At 44.0% G+C, this 18,289-nt stretch overlaps 1 protein-coding gene across 1 annotated transcript; it reads left to right on the top strand.

Annotated features, from left to right (window-relative positions):
* Window positions 1-160: 160 nt before the first annotated feature.
* Window positions 161-8,057, top strand: LOC146548207 (ribonuclease inhibitor-like). Its single transcript, XM_085263818.1, has 4 exons — window positions 161-336; window positions 2,444-2,620; window positions 5,328-5,504; window positions 7,880-8,057. Exons 1-4 carry the CDS (start codon window positions 161-163, stop codon window positions 8,055-8,057), a joined length of 708 nt encoding a protein of 235 aa, XP_085119944.1.
* The last annotated feature ends 10,232 nt before the right edge of the window (window positions 8,058-18,289 follow it).

The following is an 18,289-nucleotide window of genomic DNA, read 5'->3' on the forward strand; positions in this document are numbered from 1 at the left end:
TGTTTGAAGCTGCTTCCTGTTGGCTTCAGCTGTTTGGAGTTTCCATTTTCTAAACTTCTACATTCTGAACCTTCTTCAGCTCTGAACAGATGATGAAACACTGAATGATTTCAAGCACTTTGTCTAATAAACTTACATTTTTCATTCTTTATACAGATTGATGGACTGTGGTTTGTCAGAGATCAGCTGTGATTATCTGGCAGCAGCACTGAAGTCCAACCCCTCGTATCCCACAGAGGTGGACCTGAGTGGAACCTACAGCAAACTGCAGGATCCAGGAGTGAAGCATCTGTGTGATTTGCTGGAGAATCCACGATGTCGATTTGAAACTCTGAGGTCAGTCAGCATGTTTTAGTTGTGCTGAGATGAATATGATGTGAAAGTTGTGCTGACACTAAACTGCAGACATCAGGCTGATATTATACTGATCCACACTGAGGATCTTCATGGTAAAGTCTGTTTTCTTCTTCTCTGGTTTAGTCCATTGACTGCAGCAGAACAATGTTCACATTTCAAACAGTGATACTCAACGTATGGCCCGCGGCCCACACGCGGCCTGCCCACCTTTCCTGATTCAGAGAGAGGGGACCCTGATTAACTGTGTAGCTTCTTCCTCACAGTTCTAAGTATCAGACACAACAATGAATAATCCACAGCTGACTGTCTTTAGCAGGTCAAAGGTCACGGCACACAGCAGACAGTCAGAAATATTCTAACTCTGATCATTTATCAGTTGTGACACTGTGAGACTTGATCAGAGGTGTGATCATCACAGCAGAGGCCTTTGTGTCAAAGTCACTGAGGATCAAACAGAAACACATGAAGCAGATTTTCCTCTTCTGGCTTTTTATAGCAGATAACCTTCAAAATATTCTGCAGTCGATCAAAAACTGAAGCAAACCATGAAGCAACATGTGAACATGAGCTGATGCTGCTGAAGTGAAGCAAAGTTACAGAGGTTTGATTACAGACACAGCTGAGAGTTTGTAATCTGTCATCATTTTAAAAAGTTTCCATGGAACAGCAGAAATGAGGCTTTACTGTCAGAGGCCGACAGCACTGAACACAACAGCAGACTGGTGGCTAATAAACAGTGAATGATGCAGAAACAGATGTTTGAAGCTGTTCTTGGAGTACACTGAGAGAGAGAGAGCTGTGCAGGCAGGAACAGCCAAAGTCAGAGAGAATTCATGAGCATATTGATCAAACGTGAAGCAGAGTTTGGATCTTCTTTTGCTGCTGCTTCACTCAGTTTTGGTTGGAGACAGATGAAACCTGCAGCTTCAGGATCTGTGAGCTGTCCACTTTCAGCCCCGACGGCGTGTCCGTGTACGTGCCGTCGAGTGAACGATCCACGCTCTGTGTTTCCATCTTTGTGTGTTTAGCTGCTCTCATTTACTGTTTTATCTGTTTGCTGCTTGTTGAAATAGTTTGTGAGCTTTAACCTGAGATTCTGGCAAAATACATTTATATGAAACATCGATTCAGGATTGAATGAATCAACATCGTTTTATTCAAATTAAAACCATTTAAATGGGAACATGAATTTTTTACAGCCGCCTCTAATGCTGGGTAATGTCAGCTGGTCCATGTGCAGCTGGCTGTGAGGCTCAGGGAGCGTCTACAAAGTGCAACACTGAAAGAACATCATCCATAAATATTGAGTAAGAACTGGACTCTCATACAGCGAGACTCAAATGCCTTTAAACATCAGCTTATCCTGCTGATCCAAGTCCAACACTGAGTTTGTAAAAACATGTTTGTCAATCATTTTGTTTGGTTTCTGAGGAAAAAGATTCAATAAGTTGCTGCTAATACACAACATTTCATCATATTTCCTCATAACCCTCTTTTGTCTGACCATTTGATCCCATTTGAATTTGCAATAAAGGATCCACAGAGTTTGGTGACAATAATGACAGTAGATGTTTGTGTGAAAGTGCTGGAAGCAAATGAGTGTGTGATGTTCTTTCAGTGTTGCACTTTGTAGACGCTCCCTGAGCACTGGTCTCACAGCCAGCTGCACATAGAGACCAGTGTTGTTAGTCCAGGTCAGAAGATGACTTGTTGGAATGAAAATGAGCTTGTAGTTTGTCTGCTTTAATAATGTGACTGGAAAAAGGTGTTGGACTTCAAATATGTCCATTTCTGTCACACTTCACCTTTAAAAGTGAAGCCATGTGGTTCCTGGAAGGAAAAACACGACTTTTTCAAGTCTTTGTCCTGTTTTTATGAGAAATGTACGACTTTAATGTGAAACATTCAGAGTTTTTTCTCTTGTTGTGTTTGTTTGAAGCTGCTTCCTGTTGGCTTCAGCTGTTTGGAGTTTCCATTTTCTAAACTTCTACATTCTGAACCTTCTTCAGCTCTGAACAGATGATGAAACACTGAATGATTTCAAGCACTTTGTCTAATAAACTTACATCTTTCGTTCTTTATACAGATTTATGGACTGTGGTTTGTCAGAGATCAGCTGTGATTATCTGGCAGCAGCACTGAAGTCCAACCCCTCCCATCTGAGACAGCTGGACCTGTTCTACAACAACAAGCTGAAGGATCCAGGAGTGAAGCATCTGTGTGGCTTCCTGGAGAGTCCAGGATGTAAACTTGAAACTCTGAGGTCAGTCAGCATGTTTTAGTTGTGCTGAGATGAATATGATGTGAAAGTTGTGCTGACACTAAACTGCAGACATCAGGCTGATATTATACTGATCCACACTGAGGATCTTCATGGTAAAGTCTGTTTTCTTCTTCTCTGGTTTAGTCCATTGACTGCAGCAGAACAATGTTCACATTTCAAACAGTGATACTCAACGTATGGCCCGCGGCCCACACGAGGCCTGCCCACCTTTCCTGATTCAGAGAGAGGGGACCCTGATTAACTGTGTAGCTTCTTCCTCACAGTTCTAAGTATCAGACACAACAATGAATAATCCACAGCTGACTGTCTTTAGCAGGTCAAAGGTCACGGCACACAGCAGACAGTCAGAAATATTCTAACTCTGATCATTTATCAGTTGTGACACTGTGAGACTTGATCAGAGGTGTGATCATCACAGCAGAGGCCTTTGTGTCAAAGTCACTGAGGATCAAACAGAAACACATGAAGCAGATTTTCCTCTTCTGGCTTTTTATAGCAGATAACCTTCAAAATATTCTGCAGTCGATCAAAAACTGAAGCAAACCATGAAGCAACATGTGAACATGAGCTGATGCTGCTGAAGTGAAGCAAAGTTACAGAGGTTTGATTACAGACACAGCTGAGAGTTTGTAATCTGTCATCATTTTAAAAAGTTTCCATGGAACAGCAGAAATGAGGCTTTACTGTCAGAGGCCGACAGCACTGAACACAACAGCAGACTGGTGGCTAATAAACAGTGAATGATGCAGAAACAGATGTTTGAAGCTGTTCTTGGAGTACACTGAGAGAGAGAGAGCTGTGCAGGCAGGAACAGCCAAAGTCAGAGAGAATTCATGAGCATATTGATCAAACGTGAAGCAGAGTTTGGATCTTCTTTTGCTGCTGCTTCACTCAGTTTTGGTTGGAGACAGATGAAACCTGCAGCTTCAGGATCTGTGAGCTGTCCACTTTCAGCCCCGACGGCGTGTCCGTGTACGTGCCGTCGAGTGAACGATCCACGCTCTGTGTTTCCATCTTTGTGTGTTTAGCTGCTCTCATTTACTGTTTTAGCTGTTTGCTGCTTGTTGAAATAGTTTGTGAGCTTTAACCTGAGATTCTGGCAAAATACATTTATATTAAACATCGATTCAGGATTGAATGAATCAACATAGTTTTATTCAAATTAAAACCATTTAAATGGGAACATGAATTTTTTACAGCCGCCTCTAATGCTGGGTAATGTCAGCTGGTCCATGTGCAGCTGGCTGTGAGGCTCAGGGAGCGTCTACAAAGTGCAACACTGAAAGAACATCATCAGAATCAGAATCAGAATGGGGTTTATTGCCAAATGTTGAGCAGGTTTACAACATTAGGAAATTGCTGCGGTGCTTCAGTGCAAACATAGTGTCATAAATAGCACTTAAATAGACATGGAAAAAAATAAAAGTAGGGATAAGAATTAAAAGTGCTACGTGGGAAGATATGTGCATGAGATATACATGAGATATATACATGAGAATAAGAATTAAGAGTGCTACGTTGAAAGATATATACATGAGTGCAGGTGGTGATCAGTGCCAAACATGGAATGATGCAGTGAACACAGCGTAGGGTCATGTGTTAGTGATGGGAACAGTCATACGGTTATTGTTCATGTGTCCGACAGCAGAGGGGAAGAAACTGTTCTTATGGCGAGAGGTTCTGGTGCGAATGGACCGGAGCCTCCTGCCTGAGGGGAGCAGGTCAAACAGACTGTGTCCAGGGTGAGAAGGGTCAGCTGAGATCCGAGCTGCACGCCGCAATGTCCTGGAGGTGTACAGGTCCTGCAAAGATGGGAGTCTGCAGCCAATCACCTTCTCAGCAGAGCGCACAACACGCTGCAGTCTCTGTTTGCTGCAGTCTCTGTTTCATTCATCCATAAATATTGAGTAAGAACTGGACTCTCATACAGCGAGACTCAAATGCCTTTAAACATCAGCTTATCCTGCTGATCCAAGTCCAACACTGAGTTTGTAAAAACATGTTTGTCAATCATTTTGTTTGGTTTCTGAGGAAAATGATTCAATAACTTGCTGCTAATACACAACATTTCATCATATTTCCTCATAACCCTCTTTTGTCTGACCATTTGATCCCATTTGAATTTGCAATAAAGGATCCACAGAGTTTGGTGACAATAATGACAGTAGATGTTTGTGTGAAAGTGCTGGAAGCAAATGAGTGTGTGATGTTCTTTCAGTGTTGCACTTTGTAGACGCTCCCTGAGCACTGGTCTCACAGCCAGCTGCACATAGAGACCAGTGTTGTTAGTCCAGGTCAGAAGATGACTTGTTGCAATGAAAATGAGCTTGTAGTTTGTCTGCTTTAATAATGTGACTGGAAAAAGGTGTTGGACTTCAAATATGTCCATTTCTGTCACACTTCACCTTTAAAAGTGAAGCCATGTGGTTCCTGGAAGGAAAAACACGACTTTTTCAAGTCTTTGTCCTGTTTTTATGAGAAATGTTCGACTTTAATGTGAAACATTCAGAGTTTTTTCTCTTGTTGTGTTTGTTTGAAGCTGCTTCCTGTTGGCTTCAGCTGTTTGGAGTTTCCATTTTCTAAACTTCTACATTCTGAACCTTCTTCAGCTCTGAACAGATGATGAAACACTGAATGATTTCAAGCACTTTGTCTAATAAACTTACATCTTTCGTTCTTTATACAGATTTATGGACTGTGGTTTGTCAGAGATCAGCTGTGATTATCTGGCAGCAGCACTGAAGTCCAACCCCTCCCATCTGAGAGAGCTGGAGCTGAGCTCCAACTACAAGCTGCAGGATCCAGGAGTGAAGCATCTGTGTGGTTTCCTGGAGAGTCCAGGATGTAAACTTGAAACTCTGAGGTCAGTCAGCATGTTTTAGTTGTGCTGAGATGAATATGATGTGAAAGTTGTGCTGACACTAAACTGCAGACATCAGGCTGATATTATACTGATCCACACTGAGGATCTTCATGGTAAAGTCTGTTTTCTTCTTCTCTGGTTTAGTCCATTGACTGCAGCAGAACAATGTTCACATTTCAAACCTTCAAAGAAGAAGAAAAATCTTCCACTGGAAAATTCACTGTGAAACTCTCAAACTCTTCATCCCACCTTAGAGTCTGTCTGACACTGAAATCCAAAGCAAAATGTGCGTTTGCTTTACAGACAGCAGTCCAACACAAACATACACACATCATCCAAAACACAGTCCAACATCCAAATCTCCTCCACTGCCAGCATGAATGATGGGAAAGAGAAGGAGGAACACTCTGACATTCAGGGTTAGAATGAGTTTCATCAAGCAGACTGTGAAGATCAAAGCTGCATTAGAAAGCTTACATGAATGAATGAGTGGACAGAAGTGGACAGAGATCATCTGAAGCACTTCAAAGGCTTTAAATCAGCACATTTCTCTTTATTCTTTATCAACTCTGTTAGTTTCTCTCAGTTTTCTGTGGAATGAAGCTAACAGCAGGCTAATAAGATGCTGACCAATAGGTTTCTATTAAAGGTTGTAATTTGCATATGAAAAAGTGCTTTGGCTCAGCAGGGATCAGCTTACAGGTAGAATACAGCTGCTGGATGGGATTAGCATGTCATAGCTATCTACCAAACTGCTAACTGGGGGATTTCAGGCCATCTATGGATCATTTTTGCTAACTGTTTATTCAGCTTAGGCTCACAGGGCTGCAGCCTGTGCCCTAGCTGTCATAGGGCAAGAGGCGTGGTCCACCTGCACAGGTGAGCAGTCCATCACAGGGCCAACAGAGAGCGACAGAGAAGCACTCCCTCACATCCACACCTACAGCCAATGTAGAAGCACCAATGAACCTAAGCAGCATTTCATTGGACTGTGGGAGAACATCCAACCTCCACAGAAAGGCCCAGCTGACCAACAAGCTTCAACCTACAACCTTCTTGCTCTAAGGCACTAGTGCTAACCACTTTTGCCCATTTCAGCCCAAATCCTGCATCTTCCTGTTTCTGACTCCAGGCCAGCTCCACTAACACTTTCTCATCAGACACTGCCACCTAGTGGAGGAAGTCTTAGTTCCATTTGAAGCTTCAGATTACAGTTAGTTCCTTTACAAAGAGGTGGAGGTGGTGGGGCCGCAGCACCATCATCACTGAGTGCCATAGGACACTTAACCTTTGTTTCCATATGCTGGGAACTTCCTGTTGTTCCAAGGAGGACTGGAAAATGTGTGAAAATCTCCCAGTCACTTCCTCACAGCACACTTCAATCATTTCCCTCCCACAGCATCAGGACCAGGGCTTTTTCTCTCTTTGGTCCCACTAAGAGATTTCCACACAAACACCTCATCAGTGGGACTCTCAGAGCTACCAGCCCTTTGCTACAATCACAAAGCTCTTCATTGAAATCAATGATATCAAAGCTGGAATCAAATGAGTCCAAGTCTTCTGCTGATTCAGCATCACATTCATCTTTGCTCCTTGTTCTGCATCCCCACCATGGACTTCATTCCTTTCCAAGCCAGCCTTGAGTGTCCTTTATTCAGCTCATCCTCTGCTTTACTTTTACACCTGATTTTAGCTGCTTTATCTCTCTTTCAACAGGTTTCTGTGCCTCAATCTTTTTCTTCTCTCCCTCATAACAAGACAGCTTCTTCTGCCTGAGAACATGTTGGAGTGATTTACTAATCCAGGGCTGCTTATTGGGGAAAATACTTCCTGTTTCCAAAGTAATCCCCATTTTTCCCAGAAAGAAATGTCAGTAGAAATCGATGATCTAAGTGAGAACATGAGCCTTTCAAAAGTCCCAGTGGGTGCAGTCAAAGCAGTCCCTCAGTCCCAGTATAGAGTCTTTGGTCCAGACTGGAACAACTGTGTGCCCAGTTTGAGCTCTCTTCAATGCTGTGACCTGACAGACCCAGAGGGGCCATCACATCACATTTAGAAGCTCCCCTGATGGAGCCACAACACATGTCCAATACTTAGTCTGTCTTGTTGGACCAACTGGAAGAAATGATTCAAGGACTTAGTCACAGAACAGAGATTCAAATCTCCAAAATCCAACTGGCTGCATCAGGACATATAGTCTGAAACTCTGCACAGTTTCCTGTTTGAAGCTGCTTCCTGTTGGCTTCAGCTGTTTGGAGTTTCCATTTTCTAAACTTCTACATTCTGAACCTTCTTCAGCTCTGAACAGATGATGAAACACTGAATGATTTCAAGCACTTTGTCTAATAAACTTACATCTTTCATTCTTTATACAGATTGATGAACTGTGGTTTGTCAAAGATCAGCTGTGATTATCTGGCAGCAGCACTGAAGTCCAACCCCTCCCATCTGAGACAGCTGGACCTGTACTACAACAACCTGAAGGATCCAGATGTGAAGCAGCTGTCTGATCTTAAGAAGAGTCCAGACTACAGACTGGAGACTCTGGTGTAAGTAGAGTGATGGAGTGAGTGGGTGGTGCTGTCAGCAGTATTGTACTAAACACAGTCAGTATGAAACAAAGATCCAGTGTTTCCTGTAAAGCTGCAGCTTCTCAGTGAAGCTGTGAGAGGAGAACGGTGACAGGCTTCAGGATTGGACACAAACACTTCCTGTTTCTCACCCTTATGGTCACCATAGTAACGGCTGACACGCTCTGATCAAACACTGTCAACAGCCAATCAGCTCTCTGAACAAAGCAGCACGCAGACCAATGACTGCATTGATTTCCAAGTTTAAAGCAGTGAAGAACGCAGTCTGTAGGTGAGGAAGAATTTAGTGAGAGCAGATGTTTGGATGGAATTCCTCCAGTTAACAGCTGGAACCGTCCATCTGGATTGTTGGGCTTGTTGTTGGGGTTCCTACAGAGCTCAGAGTGGACACACCAAGGTTCTTGTTACGTTTCGGTGTTGTCAGGGTTTTGTTTTTGCGTGACTGTCATGTGTTTCCTGTTTTACTTTGAAGGTCTGTTGTTATCTTAGTGTGTTCAGTTTACGTTTCCTTGTCTCGTCAGGTCTAATTTGCCCCAGCTGTGTTTCCCTCCTGTGGTCCATTCCCTGATTGCTCCTTCTATGTATTTAAGCCCTGTGTGTCAGTTGGTCATGGTCGCGATCTCCCCCGAGTTGTAAATAGTTTGGTGTGTTTGTTGTAAATAAATAGTTTGTTGTAAATACTTTCGTCATGGGATATTTTCGTTTTGGGATTTTGGTGGAGAGCTTTAGTTTTTTTTCTCGTGTGTTTTGCCTTATTTTTATTTTCCTGCGTTGCACCCCGGTTGCCTAGGCCGGGGTGTAACATATGGGGGCTCGTCCAATCGCTGAGGGGTCCGAGGACCGCTTCAGCCGTCCGCCGTCGCTGGAGGGTCCGAGGGAGGGACCGCTTCAGCCGTCTGTCTTCGCTGGAGGGTCCGAGGGCCGGTCCAGCCTTCATCCGTCTTCGCTGGAGGGTCCGGGGGACCGCTCCAGCCTTCGTCGTCTGCTGGAGGGTCAGTGGGACCGCTCCAGCCTTCGTCAGCCTTCGTTTGTCTTCGCTGGAGGGTCCGAGGGACCGCTCCAGCCTTCATCCGCCTTCGCTGGAGGGTCCGAGGGACCGCTCCAGCCTTCGTCGTCTGCTGGAGGGTCAGTGGGACCGCTCCAGCCTTCATCAGCCTTCGTCCGCCTTCGCTGGAGGGTCCGAGGCACCGCTCCAGCCTTCGTCTGCCTTCGCTGGAGGGTCCGAGGAACCGCTTCAGTCTTCGTTGTCTTCGCTGGAGGGTCCGAGGCACCGCTCCAGCCTTCGTCTGCCTTCGCTGGAGGGTCCGTGGGACCGCTCCAGACTTCATCCGTCTTCGCTGGAGGGTCCGGGGGACCGCTCCAGCCTTCGTCGTCTGCTGGAGGGTCCGTGGGACCGCTCCAGCCTCCACCAGCCTTCATCCGCTTTTGATCAAACATTTCACTTGGGGTTACATGTTTGATTTTTGGGTGGGGGGAAATGTTACGTTTCGGTGTTGTCAGGGTTTTGTTTTTGCGTGACTGTCATGTGTTTCCTGTTTTACTTTGAAGGTCTGTTGTTATCTTAGTGTGTTCAGTTTACGTTTCCTTGTCTCGTCAGGTCTAATTTGCCCCAGCTGTGTTTCCCTCCTGTGGTCCATTCCCTGATTGCTCCTTCTATGTATTTAAGCCCTGTGTGTCAGTTGGTCATGGTCGCGATCTCCCCCGAGTTGTAAATAGTTTGGTGTGTTTGTTGTAAATAAATAGTTTGTTGTAAATACTTTCGTCATGGGATATTTTCGTTTTGGGATTTTGGTGGAGAGCTTTAGTTTTTTTTCTCGTGTGTTTTGCCTTATTTTTATTTTCCTGCGTTGCACCCCGGTTGCCTAGGCCGGGGTGTAACAGTTCTTCTAATGAATGAAAGTCCAAACTCAAACTAGGAGGGAAAAACATTTTCAGCAACTTCAATAAAAATCCAAAGATTAGAAAAAGTGAAGCAACAATGAGTCCTAGTACAGTCCCAGCACTGACGTCCCTGCTGCTCTTTATACTGGATGTGCTGCATCACTGACTGACAGCTGATGAAGAGTCTCTGGAAACACTCGTTTATCTCCTCTGCTCTTCCTCCTTCTCTCTGCAGGTGGAGGTTGTGGCATTAAACAGGACGGTGTGTGTGCTGAGAGAGGAGCAGCTGTGTCCTGATGATCCAGAGAGGTTGAAGCAGCAGCAGCTTGTGTGTAGAGACGCTCTGACTGGGCCATGTTACTGGGAGGTGGAGAGGAGAGCTTCATCCAGCAGTGACTGACAGAGGAATGAAGTGCAGATGACTGTCAGTGCTGCAGAGTGAACTGCTCTGAGAACAGCTCCACTGTCAGACACAATGTAGAGTCCAGCATCAGCCCTGTGTGTCCCTCTGGATCTGACAGAGGATCATCAGTGTATCTGGACTGCTCTGCTGCTGCTCTGTCCTTCTACAGTCTCTGCACAGTCTCTGTCTCACTCTGGAAAGATTTTACAACTTGTTGTAATTACAGAACGTTAATATAATATTCCAACATGTGATCTTCTCTTTATTTCTGAATCTTTACCAAATAAAGAAAAACCAAACGAACAAACAGAAGCTGTCGTGTCCTTTTTCACCACATCTGTGAATCTTTTCTGTGTTTTTCCTCTTTTCCTCCTTCCTGCAGCTCCATCTTCATCATTCTGTGTCCAGTATATGTGAACACGTCCAAAGCATCTGAGCCTCATGTTACCCGTTTGTGTGAGTTACGCCTGTCGTTGTGTTGTGGTGTATAAATAAGGGGCAGGAGACAGCGCTGGATCTCTGAGTTCTTTACTCTCAATTTCTGCAACATCTGCAATATATAGAAATGCAAACCTGTGAGCTGTGTGTGTTGTGCGTCTGCTCGGCCACCTCTCCTCCGGCCATGCTGGAAGCAGCTGTGCGTTTGACAGTTTTATCGACTCGACAATAATCGAACAAATTAAATGTTCAAAAATATCAACTTAAGCACTTCAAAGTCAACAAAAAGCTTAAAACAATGAAATAATATTTCACTGACAAAACAACAGCTCATAAGAACGATACACAAAATAATACAGAAACAAACAAATAAAAGTTATTAACCAGGATCCATGTTTTTGTCACAAACACTGAATCAGCTGATTCACTCTTTATGTTTCTGAGTTTGTTTTGTGATTATAGTTCTGGTTTCTGTTTCTGTGTCTTCACTGTGTCCCACGTCTCCTTACTTTGGACTCTGTGTTATATTTCCTGTTTTACGTTGACAGTCCTGTGTTACTGTTTCCTGTCTCGTGTGTGTAATTGGTCCCAGCTGTGTTTCCCTCCTGTCTCCCGTTCCCTGATTACTAAACTGCGTCCACGCCGCCGGCGCTCCTCTCCACAGCTGGATTCCAGGATTTCAGAGCATCCAGCTGTGGTGAGTGATGGAGACACTTTCTCTGCTCCCTCAGTAATCAGGACAGTTTATTGAACATCAGAGGACATAAAGGACTGTTTTTCACCTGCCCGTTCTGAACCTGGACATTAAAGACTGCTGGCTTCAAGGACATTAATCCCAGTGTCAGCCAGCCAATAACAGCCTGTGTTTTTCAGCTCTTTAGGAGTCAGAAATGAGAAAGACACAGACTGCTAACCGCTCCCTGCAGGAAATAAGCTCCGCCTCTTCCTGTCCTGTATATGAGTGATTCTGACATGAGACACAATGAGTTTCCTGTTTATTGTGACTTAAAGCGAGCAGCAAAGACACTAAACTGTGTGTTTCCAGCTGAAGCTGCTTTTTGTGTTGCTCCCACAATCCTGTCTAAAACAGTCAGTGAGGAAAACTCAATGTGACTTCAGAGTGACAGAGGTAAGCGACTCATGTTGTAACTGACGTCAGACGCCGGAGATTTTGGCGGAAAATTAAAGCGAATGGTAGTTTAGAATTGAACAAATTCCTTTAAGCTTCAGTATTACCAAATACACTTATCAATAGTCTTCTAACTAACAATATTTGTCTAAATCATCTCCAACACCCTGGAGAACAACGGGGAGAGTTTAGAGGCTCTCCAAGATTACATTGATCAGTGCTTCCAGGATCTTGTGATGAAGAAGGCTCAGAGTGCAAAACCTTCATCAAAACCCACCTGAAGCTGCCGGAGGACACGGTGAAGATCATCGCCTTTGATAGAGTGCATCGCATCGGCCCCATGCGGGCTGCGACCGGGAGACCACGTCCTACTGTGGCCAAGTTCGGCCACTTCAAACAAAAGGAACAGGTGAAAAGTCTCCGTGTCCATCGGTGTTTCTCCACGTCTCTCTTCCTTCTTCGTGTCATCTCTGTGTTTCCCTGCTGCCCTCATGTTTTCTGCTTTGTCTGTTAGTTCTTCCCAGTTTAGGTTGATGTTCACTTCTTCCCTCACCTTTGTTATTTTCACTGTAAATAAATCTCCACTCGCATCTCCACCGCCGTCTGCATCTTGGTCCTCATTCACTCCACCACACGACTGCTGCCCCAGCCGTGACAAATTTTGATGTTTCCTCTACATTTACCTTTAAAAAGTATTTACTTTGCCTTGTTTGGTATCATTTGGTATCAGATGGCCGACTTCTAAATGGTCACCATGGTCACCACCGAACTTGAGGAGTTTGCCCCCTCACATATACTAATGTGCCACAAACAGGACTTTAACATCACCAACCATTCCTATGTTATTACGGTGTATCCATATAACTGGCCCACCCTGTACAGTTATGCTTTCATGTTGACATACTGTATTAACACAATTCAGGGAGGATTCTAGGATCAGAGCTTCGGGGGGCTGAGCACCCAGAGAGCTGCCCAGCCAGCCAAGATACACTTTACTCGTCACAATGAGACTTCTTCCCCGTCTCTGTCCCTGCATCCTCCCTGTCCTCATGTTGTCTTCGCCTCCTTTATCAGTCATCATAATTTTACCGTCTCTGTGCAAGTCTGCAAATTTCTTTATTAAATCAAAAGATTATTAAATCCATCAAGTCTCTCTGTGTCTGGGTCCTCGTCACAAAACATGACATCACTGTTTTGTACTTTTTAACAATTTAATCCCACATTTGTGAAAGAAAAGCAAAACACTTTTTTGAAAAGTCTGTAACAAAACCATCAAATCTGATCAAGGTTATTTAAATGCTGCAAAAGAAGAATGGATTGGAATAAAAAAAATACATATCCTAACCTTAATTACTGGAGGAGAATAATGAATGATGCTCACAGTGAGTAAGAAGTAAACTGAGTGCATATTTTGGACAGAGATTTACTTTTAATGTGTTTGTATAATATAATACAGATGCATAAAAACACTCCTGAAACATAATAAATTATTACAAATAAATTATTACAAAATATTAAAAAATATTATGGATACTTTTGTTGTTAAAATGTTACCTCTCAACCAAACAGCAAATATTGTCCAAAAAAAGTAAGTAAGTGCTGAAGCACCCCCAAAAATAAACCAAAGCACCCCAAAAATAAACCAAAGCACCCCAAAAATGAACCAAAGCACCCCAAAAATGAACCAAAGCACCCCAAAAATGAACCAAAGCACCCCAAAAATGGGTTAAAATCGCCCCTGTTAACAAATAATAGCCCAACAGTCACTTTTATGCTTACTGTAGCTGTTAGCTAAAAACACTAATTTAGCTTAGTTTGCCCTGAATTCAGCTTTGACAGACATGATCGACTGTTTCCAGTAGAATTCCTCGTTGTCATCTTGTTCCCTCTCAGAGCCCCGTATGCTTGCAGAGACCCCTACAGTAGGGAAATGTGCCAAAGAACGTCCAAAACATTGCATTTTAGGTTTATTTATGCCTTACACACAATCCCAACTCTTTAGCTAACTTAACAACTTTGGCTAAAGTCTATAGTCTTACTCGTTTGTACAACATTTCTGGATCGCCACTGTTTGAAATGATATGACATATGACTCTCACTGAGACAGCAAACTTTGTAGAAAACACAACACTTCTGATTCTCTATCTAGCTGTTTGCTCACAGCTGTAGATTACATTATAAGTGGTTGTTCACTCTTGTCAATAATTACATTTCTAAATTCTATTTGTGCAGTTACATGTAAACAAAGTCCAATATTGTATCTAAATGATTGTGTTATCGTGGGACAGTTTCCAATTTTGTTGTATTATTGTACTAGGTATGACTGTGCAAGAGTTATCTTATCTTCCTTGCTTGCACCACACTCTTTGCAGAAATGTTGCACAGCAGCACTGCATCATGTTATTGTGTTGTATAATATACCAGAACTAATACAAAGCAACATCCATGTACACTATAGGTCCATGCCAATGTGCCCAAATGGGACCTCCATAAATGGTAAGGGGCGCAAAGGCACTTTAAGACCAGTGGGCACACCGTCGGTGCACATCCGCTCGGATGCTTTTTTCTATTCATTTATTTCCCTGTTTATTTATCGATGCACAAAAGCAATTATCTCAGAGACACCATCCTCTTAACAGAGACTCAAATCAGGAACCTGCAGATTATTAGTCAGCAGCTTTAACTTCCTGTCTTTGTCTCACTAAACCTTCCACGTGGAAACTTGAGCTGCCCACTCAAGCACAGTAGGCTTTAACTGGCTCTGCTCAAGTCACTTCAGTATCTGAGAAACTGTCTCGATGCATGCCAAAGAACACTTTGACAATACGCTTGTGTTGAGTCAAATCCACCACAAGCATATTCTATGGCAGTTTAATTCCACTCCACATAAAAATAGTCACGTATTATTTCCCCCCACCACACTTCCTGCCAGTAGCTGGTGCCCCCACCCACAGTGCATTAGTGGTTCTCTGTGTTTAGTGGCTCACTCTGGGCGGCTGCTCGGTGGGGCCCGGCCCCCTGGCTCTGTTGGGCCTGTGCTGCGGGTGGGGTGCCCTCAGGTCTCGGCCCTCTGGGCCCATTTACTGTGTGCTGCTCAGTGACATTTAACAACACCTGCAAAGCCAGGCTTCTACCTTTCTACCTATAAAACCCGGAGAGCAGCCAAATGGCTGATAGGCTTTTAGCTAAGCTTTAGCTTCAGCCAAGTGGAAGCTAAATTGGCTAGTCATTCATATGTATATTAGGTTGTTACCTGGGAATTCTGGAGGGAGGGGAGTGGGGGTGTGTGATTGAGGGCGTGGGGGAGCTGCTAAAAGCTGTGCACTTCCTTTTGTGTTTCATCTTGATGCATTCTCAATCATCCAGGGAAATAAATCTCCAAAAGTCACCAACTTGGAGTGTTTCAGTTTGCCATCTTAGGGAGAAATCAACACACATGGGTGTATGTCCTTTGTTGCTGAGATTTATTGATAAAAACAGTACAAAAAACCAACCATTTGTACACATATTTACAAATAATAATAAAAAGCGAGTGAGTACATTTCAACATTTTCAGCAATCACTCACAATCCTGGCACTGCCATGGTATCTGTAGTCTGCATTTACCACATGTGTATCAGTTGCAGTGAACACATCGCACAGTGGCATGATTGTTCTTGCATTTGTGTTTGACCTGACACATGGCTCTTTTTCCAGGGCTAGGTGTGGAGGGTTCTGCCCGAAGCAACTGATCTTTTCTTGCCTTCTTCGCAGCTACATGAGAGTGAGCCAACTCTCCTGCAAGCTCCACCAGGAAGTCCACCCGTCTTTCCTTCGTCCCGGTGCATGCTTGATACAGCACATGTGCATTCAGTGCTGCCATGTCAATCATGTTATAAAACACGGCAACTGGCCAGCACCGTGTTCCTCTGCGGACAGTGTACTCCCGAACCATCTGGTCCATCACATCCACGCCACACTTTGTTTTGTTGTAAAGGGTGACAGTGTTTGGCTTCCTTTTGGTAGTGTTATCAGTCTGAACCACGCTGTGCATGCTGCTAAGAATATAGACTGTCTTCTTCCGTTTGGCCGCATACGCCGTCAGCGTGGCAGCAGAGGTTGAAAACACCTAAGAAATAAGATAAATTGTTATTTCCATAGCCCTTTTACACACAATGAAACACATAAACATAGAACCACAAAAGACCTGCAACATACCTGAGTGGTGAATTCATTGCGATCTGTCTGTCTAGTGGATTGAGGAATTTCCCTGCGAATCTTGTTGACTGTGCCGAGGATGGTGGTTTTTCGTCTAAGAAGTTTTTGCGCAAGTGAAAGCGATGTGAAAAAATTGTCCGTGGTAACATTTCTGCCCTTGTCTAGGAACCATCAGCCTCATCACTACATTTTCAGAAAGTCTCTCCCTAGTGGGACGATTGGGGTCCTTGCCAAGATATGGGAAGACATTGCAAATGTACTTGGATTTTAGGTCGCAAGCCACCCAAAACTTGATCCCAAACTTGTCAGGTTTACTTGCAATATACTGCAGGAAACAGCACCGAGTCTTTGATGGGAAAAGCTGTTCATCAACGGTGATATGTAGACCAGGGTTGTAGCACGTGATGCAGTTGGTGACAAATGATCCCCACACACTGGAAATTGCAGCGAACTTATCAGTCTTTGCTCGATCACTGCGGGTGGACTTGTCATCAAAGCGTAGGTGTTGCATGATGTCTTGGAAGCGGTTCCGTGCCATAGTTCCAATGATCTGTGGGTTTCCCAGGTTTGCTGACCAGCAGTCACGTAAAGATGGAACCCTGTTAACCCCCCGCAAGATGACAATTGCAATAAATGCCATTAGTTCAGGGAGGTCCATGAACCAATGAACATGCTCCGTTTGCTGTGCATGTTGAATAGTCCATTCTTGAATGCTATGAAGCATGTCAAGAGTGATGAAACACAGGAAGCTCTGAAGGCGACTCGAGATACTTCTCCTGGCCTTAGCCGTTGGCTCTCCATCTGCAGCGTACGCTTCTATTGGGGTGAAAGGGAGACAGGTCCCCACCTGTTCTTCATGCCACACTGTGCCATCTTTCGCTGTCTCAGTCCCCAAACAAGCTCTCTTTTTAGGTGCAGAAGCAGTCTCCTCATCTGCAGTGTGAACAAATTCTAATTGTGAGCAATGGGAAGGTCAAACAAAATCACAAATGCATGCATAGATACTAATTATAATTCCAGTATCTCCTCCTCTGTATCAGAATAATGTCTGAAATATCTTACTTACTAACTACATCCACTTACTTGTTTGAAATGAAATAGGAAATAACATGAAATGAAACTAACCGGAAGACTGATCAGACAGCTCTGAGTCCGAATCCGGCTGAACTTCTAGGTCTTCTCCATCCGAGTCACAAGGGTCGACTTCCCTCAGGATCATTTCCAAGGCCTGCTGAGTGGTGAGTCTTCTCTGCATTTTCTTTCCTTGGAGAGGAGGTCCGTACACCACAGAATTCTTCAGGGCAATGAAGGATTAGGCTAAGTGCAGTGAGATTGTATCATATATATAGGGCTTGGCTTCCTGATCAATGGTCCACTACCAAAAGGAAGCCAAGCCCTGTGATCACACCTTGTTTTGTTGTAAAGGGTGACAGGGCTTGGCTTCCTTTTGGTAGTGGACCATTGATCAGTCGTCCATTGTGGCATCAATCAGACCACTGCTGTGGTGTTTTTAGCCCAGTCCAGTTTATTGTCAATGTGTACTCCAAGGTATTGTGGAGGACTATAAATACCTTGGAGTACACATTGACAATAAACTGGACTGGGCTAAAAACACCACAGCACTTTACAGGAAGGGCCAGAGTCGTCTCTATTTTTTGAGGCGACTGAGGTCCTTCAACATCTGCCAGAAAATGCTGAGGATTTTCTATGAGTCTGTTGTGGCCAGTGCGATCCTCTATGCTGTTGCATGCTGGGGGAGCAGGCTGAGGGTCGCACCTTGAGGAGCTGGACTCCCTCAAGGTGGTGTCGGAGAGGCGGATGCTGTCCAAGATAAAGACAATGTTGGATAACACCTCCCACCCACTCCATGACATGTTGGTCAGTCACAGGAGCACGTTCAGTGAGAGACTGAGATTACCGAAAAGCACCACTGAACGACAGGAAATCTTTCCTGCCTGTGGCCATCTCCCTGTACAACGCATCCACTTAACACACTGGTTACTGCTACAGCTACACATGTTTCTTTTCCAACTATTTATTTATAAGTGACTTATGTATGTATGTATGTATATATATGTATATATTGTACTATTCTTAGTTAGCGTATTGTCTGTCTTGTCTTAATGTTGGTTTAAAATGGAGCACT

The sequence above is a fragment of the Mchenga conophoros genome, linkage group LG23, assembly GCF_057382185.1.
Source record: "Mchenga conophoros isolate Kocher_MC1m ecotype Shallow Benthic linkage group LG23, M_conophoros_male_GT1.1, whole genome shotgun sequence".
NCBI classification, from domain to species: Eukaryota; Metazoa; Chordata; class Actinopteri; order Cichliformes; family Cichlidae; genus Mchenga; species Mchenga conophoros.